The 10362-nt window shown below is 37.5% G+C and overlaps 1 protein-coding gene across 2 annotated transcripts in view; it reads left to right on the forward strand.

Moving 5' to 3' along the window:
• The first annotated feature begins 5726 nt into the window (after positions 1 to 5726).
• Positions 5727 to 10362, forward strand: part of ZFR (zinc finger RNA binding protein) — a 56080-nt gene continuing 51444 nt past the window's right edge. The window contains exons 1-3 of one of the 2 annotated variants that reach the window (XM_014544893.1): positions 5727 to 5924; positions 7961 to 7984; positions 9395 to 9677. In XM_014544893.1, the coding sequence (XP_014400379.1) occupies positions 5851 to 5924; positions 7961 to 7984; positions 9395 to 9677 (381 nt within the window). In that variant the 5' untranslated portion in view covers positions 5727 to 5850. The remainder of the gene's footprint in view (positions 5925 to 7960; positions 7985 to 9394; positions 9678 to 10362) is intronic. The other variant, XM_005872614.2, reaches the window with a different exon arrangement.

The raw sequence follows: 10362 nt of genomic DNA on the forward strand, positions 1-10362 counted from the left end.
CTTCCCCCCTCCCTTCTCTGAAATCGGTAAAAATATTTTTCATCTCTTTGGTCTCTGCACATTCTAGGTAATTTTTATAGACACTTTCTGGTTCACTAATTTTTTTGCCAGCCATGTCTAATCAGTTACATAGTATCTTTCTGAGTTTCTAATGATAATTTTTATATACTGTATTTCATTCTGTTTGCTTCTTTTAAAAATTTATCTGGCCCTGGCCGGGTGGCTTATTTGATTGGAGCATCATCCCGTACACCAAAAGGTTGTGAGTTCAATTCCCGGTCTGGGCACATAACCTAGTTTTTGGGTTCGATCCCCAGTTCAGGGTATGCATGGGACGCAACTGATTGATGTTTCTTTCTCACATCTGTTTCTCTCCCTCTCTCTCTAAATTTAATCAATAAAAACATCCTTTGGTGAGGATTGAAAATTTTATCTGGTTGTTTTTGATCAATCTTTTGGTTGTTGGTCTTAGTTTTGATAGCCTCTTTTACTTCTTTAAGTGTACTTATTTTATATTTTATATCCAATAATTCTAATACTTTTAGTCTTTTAAGAAAACCTTTATTCTGCAAATTCTTTCTCATGGTAACTTGTTTCCTTACAGGTTTTGTTGTGATTTTTTTTTTATTGAGATCTCTTGTTTCTTGGAACATGGTAGCATTTAGTGAGGAATATGCATTCTGTGGCACTTGGGAACATTGCTTTCCCAGATATACATTAACTTCTTGGCTTAGAACAGTGATGGCGAACCTATGACACCCGTGTCAGAGGTGACACGCGAACTCATTTTTTTGGTTGATTTTTTCTTTGTTACACGGCATTTAAATATATAAAATAAATATCAAAAATATAAGTCTTTGTTTTACTATGGTTGCAAATATCAAAAAATTTCTATATGTGACACGGCACCAGAGTTAAGTTAGGGTTTTTCAAAATGCTGACACGCCGAGCTCAAAAGGTTCGCCATCACTGGCGTAGAATCTTCCTGTTCAAATAATGTGAATTCTAGAGCCCAAGCCTAGGGGAAGGGCTAGGGGGAGGGAGGGCTAGGGAGACTTTTTTCCTCTACCCAGAGCCAGGACTGAGACAAGAGTTTCCTTACAGTTCTCCCTTAAAGGGGGAAGTAGTAGCTTTTTTAAAAATTCACCCTATGTGCTGGTTTCTTGTGTGAGTTCCAGAGTTCTAGGCCATTACTTCCCTATGCCTTTCATGTGTCTGCTAACAAAGAAAATGATACCTGTACAGCAGCATACTGGGTAAACTTGGAGATTTGGAGCCCTGGATGCAGATACTGCAGCTGCAGGTGACAGACTTGGGGCTCTGGTCACTCAGGCACTGCCCCCTTTCCCTAGGAACTAACAGTTTCCCTGTTGGATAGAAGGAAACATTTTGCTTAAAGGTAATTAAAAAGCAGAAAAATGAAAGGTGACTACTCGTGAATGTTTTGTATCATGAAATAGCAGGTCTCAAACTTTTTGGTTTTTGTTAATCCTCACCCGAGGATATTTTTCCATTGAATTTTAGAGAGAGTGGAAGGGAGGGGGAGAGACAGAGAGAGAGAGAAACATTGATATGAAGTAGACACATCTGTTAGCACACATGCCCTGATCCAGGGCCCCGATGTATGCGCTCTTGACCAGAATGGAAACTGGGACCCTTCAGTCCGTGGGCAGGCCCTCTATCCACTGAGCCAAACCAGCTAGGGCGCAATCTTTTTGGTTTTGGGACCTCTCTAATACTTCTAATTATTGAAGACCCCAAAGAGCTTTTGTTTATATGGGTTATATAATACTATAAGACATTTTAAAAACTATTTATCAAATCATCTTAAAATAAGAATAATCACTATATGCTGTCCTGGCCGGTTTGGCTCGGTGGATAGAGCATCAGCCTGCTGACCAAAGGGTCCCGGGTTCGATTCCAGTCAAGGGCACATGCCTGGGTTGCAAGCTTGATCCCCACTAGGGGGCGTGCAGGAGGCGGCTGATTCACAATTCTCTCTCATTGATGATATTTCTTTCTCCCTCCTTCTCCCTTCCTCTCTGAAATCAATAAAAATATATATTTTTTAAAAATCACTATATGCTAACTAAAAATATCATTATGAAAAATACCTATATTCCTACCTCCCCCAAAATAGTGAAACACGAGAGCCATTGTTCTATATTTTTACAAATCCTTTTAATATCTCAATTAGATGGTTGGATTCTTAAATCTGCTTCTGCATTCAGTCTGTTGTAATAAGTTGTTTGGGTTAAAATATATGAAGGCAATCTGTAATTACAAAAGGGAACCTTCTCGACCCTCTGAAAGGTCCCTTAGGACTCCTCTTAGGGACCCTTAGCCATCTTTGGATCACATTTTGAGAACCACTGTTGTATGGAAACTAAAGGAAGTATAGAAATGTTTTCTCTGTTACCAGATGCCATTTATATGGCAAGCTATTGTTCATAAGTTATTTTAATTTCAGTTGTGACTATAAATTTAGTATAATGTAAAGCCAGATCATGGTAATGGAATTTGAAAGCATTAAAAATAGGTTCAGAGTTGGACATAAGGGTTGAGGCCAGAACATAGAAGTTAGAGTGGAGTTGGAATAACTAGAAAGAAGTATTTAAAGTTGGGGTTTGTTAGTCATTCCAGTTGTCAGTTTAAGAATTCTATTCCAATGCTTTTATGCTTTTTTCCCCCACCAGAGTAATACATGATGTAATTAAAAATAAAGTAGTGGCCCTAGCTGGTTTTGCTCAGTGGATAGTGTCGACCCACGAACTGAAGGGTCCCGGGTTCGATTCTGGTCAAGGGCATATACCTTGGTTGCAGGTTTGATCCCCAGTCCTAGTTGGGGCACCTGTGGGAGGCAATCAATCAATGTGTCTCTCTCACATCAATGTTTCTCTTTTTCTGTCTCTCCCCCTCCTTTCCACTCTCTAAAAATCAATTGAAAAATATCCTCGGGTGAGGATTAACCAAAAATAAATAAGTAAAAAATAAAGTAATGTAGGAGGGCTTACAATGAAAACAACATTCCCTTATTTTTTCTTCTCCTTGCCTCCCAATTCTGCCCATTCTGGTTTTATATCTAAACTTTGTATCACTAAATAATATGCTTTTCTAGGACTTAATTTGTTGAATTTATTATACATTATAATTTTATCTTCTGTATATTAGTTTGATTCTAAAACTTTAAAGCAAAAATTTCCACTATTACTGTGTAAGTAGTACATACTGTAAGCCAAGTACTGTCTTATGATTGTAATTCCTATGTTTCACTTTTACAGCCCTGTACCACTTAATAGAAGCCTCTTCCTAGGCTCAAATTAAAATGAATTTCTTCCTTTTTACACCCTACTAATTGCTCAAAATGTGATGTCTTTTACTGGGATCGAGCAGTTTTATATTTCCTGAAGTGTTTTCTTACTCCTCTCCCCCCGCTCCCCCCAAATCTTGTTGGTGCCTTGATTATATTTTAAGATATTTCCAGTCTCCCAGTCTACTGCCTACTGTCCAGTCCTCTTTCCTAAACGTCTTGCTCCTTGAGGCTTCTGTCCTTCCTTTGATTCTACTCTAAGCTCATTGCCTCTCTGGGCTGCTACACAGCTGCTAACCTGGGCTTTCATCTCACTCCTGGGTTTAGATCCATGTTTGCAGGATTTTACAGTCTTTTTCTAGATTGGTTTAAAAAAATACACTATTGTGTAGTGCCCTAAAAATACATTATCATGTAGTATAGAGGTGGTAAACTCTTTCAGTCCTTGAATGCCAAGAAAAATATGTATTCTTCCTTAATTTATCTCGGTACAGAATTGTGCATTAATAATAATTTTCCCTTTAATTTTCAAGACATCCTATTGTCTTCTAGCTACTAGCCTCAGTGAGAGACTGATTTACATTTAGGTGTGTGTAGGTGACCTGTTTATCTTCTCTCTGGAGACTTGAAGGATCTTTTTTGTTGTTGTGAGATGTGAAATGCTGTATGTCTCTTGGTGTGGTTCTTTCATTCTGCTTTGCACTGTGTAGGCCCTTTGAATTTGAAAATTTGTGCCTCCCTTTGAGGGAAATTTTATTTCTTTCATTTGCTTTTTTCTTTATTCTCTAGAATTCCTTCTAGTTGAATATTGGACCTCTTAGATTTCTCTCCTTTTATAGTTTTCATATCTTTATCTTGTCTGTATCCCTCGACTTTATCTTCTAACTAGTATAAAGGTCTTGTTTTAAGGATACACATTAGAATTTTTGAAAATTGTTGCCTTGAAATGGTCTATTTCCACAGGGTCATTTTTTTAAAATGTATTTTTATTTATTTCAGAGAGGAAGGGAGAAGGAGAGAGAGATAGAAACATCAATGATGAGAGAGAACCATTGATCAGCTGCCTCCTGCACGCCCCCTACTGGGGATCGAGCCCGCAACCCGGGCATGTGCCCTTGACCGGAATCGAACCCGGGACCCTTTAGTCTGCAGGCCGACACTCTATCCACTGAGCCAAATTAGCGAGGGCAGTTGGTTGGCTATCTATTTTGGTAAGCCCTCTGGCTGGCTTCACTTTTTGGTAAGCAGGTGGATTTAATAATTCCCTAATATTAATAATTCCCTAATATTAATAATCCCCTAAATTCTTTTCCTCTTTCTCTTTCCAAGAGAAACACCCTTCATTTTATGTCTGATTCTTTTTTTTTTTTTTAATTTTTTTATTGCTTAAAGTATTACATAGGGTATTACATATGTGTCCTTTTTTTCCCCGCCCTTGACAATCCCCTGGCCTCCCCTACCCCCCAGTGTCTTATCTTCTGCCCCCCAACCCTCTCTGGCCTTCCCACTGCAGTTTGACAATCAGTTTGAGGCAGCTCTGCCTCTGTATCTATTATTGTTCAAAAGTTTGTAATGGTCTTTATTATCCATGAATGAGTGAGATCATGTGGTATTTTTCCTTCATTGACTGGCTTATTTCACTTAGCATAATGCTCTCCAGCTCCATCCATGCCGTTGCAAATTGTAAGAGTTCCTTCTTTTTTACAGCAGCATAGTATTCCATCGTGTAGATGTACCACAGTTTTCTAATCCATTCATCTACTGATGGGCACTTAGGCTGTTTCCAGATCTTAGCTATGGTGAATTGTGCTGCTATGAACATATGGGTGCATATATCCTTTCTGATTGCTGTTTCTGGTTTCTTGGGATATATTCCTAGAAGTGGGATCACAGGGTCAAATGGGAGTTCCATGTTTTGTTTTTTGAGGAAACTCCATACTGTCTTCCATAATGGCTGCACCAGTCTGCATTCCCACCTTTATGTCTGATTCTTCAGTTATTTCTTAACATTTTTTTAACTGCAAAGAAAATTTTATTTTATATATCACTAGCCATGAATGTTTGTCATTAGTTATTACATAAATGTATCTGATGCCATTATCTAAGTGGCATAATCATTTTATGTCCACAGTTCACTTTGTATTTACAGAATATTCATTATTTACATAAGTATGTCAGTGAAGATTTACCATTGAGATGCAATGTAACATCCATATGATCTGTAGATAGTAATGTGGATGTATTTTTAATCCCCTTTTGAGTCACCTTATGTAAAAAATAAATCAATAACTTAGAGCATCTAAGCCTCTAAAGGAGATTTTCCAGTGTGCTCTTAGAAATAGTTACACAGTAAGATGATCAGAAACAACTTCCATGTCCACATCCTCTTGTAGTTTCTCTATCATTTTTTCTCCTAGCTGCTTTCCTTTGCATGCAAAAGGGACCCGGATGAGATAAATGTTTTGCTTGAATTCTTTGATGTCCTGATCTTTCTGTAGCTCTTTATTTTTTTTTAACTTGTTCATTATAAATTTAGCTTGATGTTGCTGTTTAATCTCTTCAGCTCTTCATTGCATCCGTCGTTTATTCCACAGCGCTCTCTGGTATTTGACAGGTTTGTTTCTACGTTGTTTTTCTGTTTTTCAAATTCAAATGAATTATCCACTGTAAGCTCTTTACTGGCTGCTTTGTGGGATGCTTTAGTCCACCTGACCTTGGGAGGATTGCACTTCCTTTTAAAGTTGCTGTGACATTTGGATTTACAAAACCTGAACACCTTGCAGTTGTTGTGGATGAACATCCTGCAGCGTCCCAGGGAAATGGGCCCGGAAGAGAACTAGCACTACTCTGATGCATGCTGAGCACACGCAGGGACCCACCACCCAAACCCCAAGTCTTAACCATTTTTACCCACTTTTTTATGTTTGTTTCATCATTTATTATTTTATTTGTTCTGACTAAAAACTGACTGAGGCTGATTAGATTTAATTTATTCACAAAGGATATAATTATCTAAATAGAAGCTTCCGCTGTACTGGATGGTTAGTAAATGAAAGTCTTCTCATATTTCACAAATGTATTTCCCCCCATTGATTTTCATAGAATGGAAAGGAGGGAGGAGGGTGGGTAGAGAGAGAAAAACATCAATGTGAGAGAGACACATCGATTTGATTGCCTTCTGCATGTGCCCCGACCGGGCATTGAACCGGCAACCTAAATACGAGCCCTTACTGGGAATCAAACCCGAGATCCTTCAGTGTACAGACCAATATTATAACCAATGAGCCGCGTTGGCCAGGGCTACTAATGTATTTTTATGGCACAAGATTTGGGTTATTTACTTTATATTCTGCTTTATTTAAGAAATAATTTAAAGATTGTAAGTCATACATTTTATGTAGGGATATAATTTAACACCTTTTATTCTATCCAAAGCTAGGCAAAGAAAACACCTTGATTTGAACTATTTCCACTTAGACAAATTTTACTTAAATGAATTTGAACTTGATTTGACCTGGATTTTTAAAAATTAACTTGTTTATTTAGACTTATCAACTGGATACTTAATTGAATTGGTACAGTCCAGTGTGGTCATCCCCGTCATGTAAAGGACAGATTTTCTAAGGATATTTGAAACAGAAAGAGAAATTCCCAGATGGGTCTAAGACGACAGACAGCCCAGAGGATCTTTATTCTGAACAGCAAGCAGTCAGCTGCCCTCGCCTTGACTCCCCTGGGAACTGGGACTGGATTATTACCGTTCATGATGCTTTTGGTGGAGGATATGGTCAGTCCAGATGATGGGTAAGGACCTGGCTATACAGAGCAGAGTTAGGTTAAGCAGCCTTAGAGATAGATGTATGTGGTAATTGCTAAATGCACTGGCATCTTTTTATATGGTTTCTTGGAAGGCTGACTGTAAAATCTATTGTTGACACTGAGACACATAGGAGAGTGAAAGAGAATACTACTAATAATTATGCTGGGATAGGGGCATAAACCAGAGCATATGGTCATCTCATCCTAAGTCACATGGACTCTTAATTATATGAGACAGTATAAGTCAAATTGCCTGCCTAGTTGACTTGACATTTCTATTCTATCCCCACCCTGCTTTTTATCCAATAGGACAAACATAGGGGAGAAAGAAATGTGAATAGGTGTTTGATAAAGAGTAGTAGGATGAATAAAAATAGTATAGGAATCCAATATTATCTGAATTTTTACATAATCAAAACCCCTTTTATGTATGCAGTGTAGTCTGGATGTGTAAAATCTTATTAGTGAATGTTAAATACAAGCTTCACAGAACTGGTATATTTATATTTTAATATAATTCTTTTTCATAGTTCTAGGAGTTTTGAAGAAGCTGTTGCTGGCATTTTTTCTTAAGGATGTGGAATTATCCGTAGAAAATGTCAATCCCAAACCAGTTTCCCATTATTACAATGGAAACTTCCTTTGCCTGTCTTATAATTGGCATATATGTAGAAAATGTTAGCTAATTTTAACATCAAAATATGGAAAACCTCATCCAAATAGAAATTATAGGCGTTTCTTTGAACTCTGTTCTAAGTTTTTTGTGTTTTTGTTTTTTTTTCTTTTTCATATTGGGCTGAATTCTGCCACCCTTCCATCCATTGGTTCTAGTTCTGTTCTCTGGAGCAGCATGGAGTAAGTCTCGTATATTAGAAGGCAGCTAATCATATCACCTTTTCTAGACTGAATGTCCCCAGGTCCTCCACTTTTTATATGAACTTGTAAGCTTCATAGTGATTCCCTTTTAATAATTCCTAATTATCAGCGATTTCCATAATACCAGTTAAAATATGATGGTCTCAAAATTTAATTCTATGCCATGTTTCTATGATATTGTGAACACCAGTGAAGAATTCTGTTTTATTCTTGACTCATTATAACTATGGTCAGCTAAACACTGTCAGCTAAATAACTGTTGGAACTGTCATTTTTTTAGAAGGCATTTCTGTCTTGGTAATAAAGCTTTAGCACGTAATTGTGAGTGTATTATTCAGAGATCATAGAACAACAAATAAACTTACTAATATGCCAACATCTTTAGGCCTTGGTTTATGTGACATAGGCTCTCAATGTAAAGGTTAAAGTAAAAATTATTTTAAGAATTTTGGCTGCAAATTTTTTGATTTACGATTTTGGAAAATTTTTGCCTCTTTGAGGTTTAACTGGTTATGATTGCAAAACATCTGACTTAGATCTTCTTTGGCAACATCTGCTACATTTTAAAGAGAAAAATGTGCATAATGAAATTATGCCTATAATCTGGAAAATTTATCTAAAATAACAGATTCTGCATTGTAGATTTTGTATCCTAGAGCAGTATTTCTCAACCTCAGCACTATTGACACTCTTTGCATAATTCTTTGTTGTGAGTAGCTATCCTGTGCATTGTAGGATGTGTAACAGCATCACTGGCCTCTACCCACTAGATGTCAGTAGCACTCATCACCCACCATCAACTCCTCTGAAGTTTGACCATCAAAAATATGTTCAGACATGGCCAAATGTCCCTGGGGTGGAGGGCAAGAGGGGTTGGCGGCAAAATCTCCCCCAGTTGAGAACCACTGCCCTAGCCTGAGCGGGAGAAGTATTTCTTAAGTCAATTGGGTAATAGTTTTTACCTTAAATGTTTTCTATAATTGGAGTTAGAATACAATATTTTTCTTAACATCTCTTTGTAGAGTTTTTTTAAAAATCTGTAGAGCATAATAAAGAAGTTTAGGTACAACAAATATTTTTTTAAATTTCAAGTTTGATCAACTTCATTTCTTCCTAATACTGCTTCTTATCCCAGTTTGTCATCCCTGCTTTGTGATCTGATCTGTGATCTGAAACATAATGTGTGATTATCTAATGTATTGAGATTAAGGAATGAAAAGTATGTAACAATAAATATGGTATTGATTGGGAGGTTAAGTTGAAATAAAAAAGTGGTTTTTTTGTAGTCCATGAGTAAATTCCTTGAAAATGCACTTTTTATTTAATTTGATTAAACTCCTAGATTTTTAATAAATTGTATTATGTTTATTCTTCTTCTCTACAATATAGCCAGCAGCCAGCTTCGGGTGTAGCCTACTCTCATCCAACTACAGTTGCTAGCTACACTGTCCATCAGGCTCCAGTAGCTGCTCACACAGTTACTGCTGCCTATGCACCAGCAGCTGCTACAGTTGCGGTTGCCAGGCCTGCTCCTGTAGCTGTTGCAGCTGCTGCAACAGCTGCTGCTTATGGAGGCTACCCCACTGCACACACAGCAACGGATTATGGCTATACCCAGAGACAACAAGAAGCACCACCCCCACCACCTCCAGCTACTACACAAAACTACCAGGTAAGAAAACTATTAGTTTCAATAGCCTTAACATACAGGCTTCAGTGTCCTCAATGTATGGTATCCTGTCCAAGCCAGTGCTTCTCAAACTTGGATCTTTCAAAATGTACCTGTAATGATAGAAAAAAGTAAATGTGTATTCCTAGGTAATTTAGGGGCATATTCTAAGCATTACGTTTCCTTACTGTAAGTTGTTTTTTTTTTTTCTTTTAAAAAAATATTTTTATTGATTTCAGAGAGGAAGGGAGAGGGAGAGATAGAAACATCAATGAAGAGAGAGAATCATTGATTGGTTGCCTCCTACACGCCTTCTACTGGGGATCTAGCCTACAGCCTGGGCATGTGCCATGACCAGGAATTGAACCATGGCCTCCTGGTTCATACATTGATGCTTATCCATTGAGTCATACTGGCCGGGCTGTGCATTTTATATTAATAATCTCCCCTAGTCTATTCCACTATATCTGCTTGCTTTAATTTTGAAAAATTTACATTGATTAAATATTTTAATTTTACCCCAAGTTTTTTTTTTGTTTTTTTTAAAATATATTTTATTGATTTTTTACAGAGAGGAAGAAAGAGGGATAGAGAGTTAGAAACATCGATGAGAGAGAAACATCGATCAGCTGCCTCCTGCACACTCCCCACTGGGGATGTGCCCGCAACCAAGGTACATGCTCTTGAC

The sequence above is a fragment of the Myotis brandtii genome, unplaced genomic scaffold, assembly GCF_000412655.1.
Source record: "Myotis brandtii unplaced genomic scaffold, ASM41265v1 scaffold384, whole genome shotgun sequence".
NCBI lineage: Eukaryota > Metazoa > Chordata > Mammalia > Chiroptera > Vespertilionidae > Myotis > Myotis brandtii.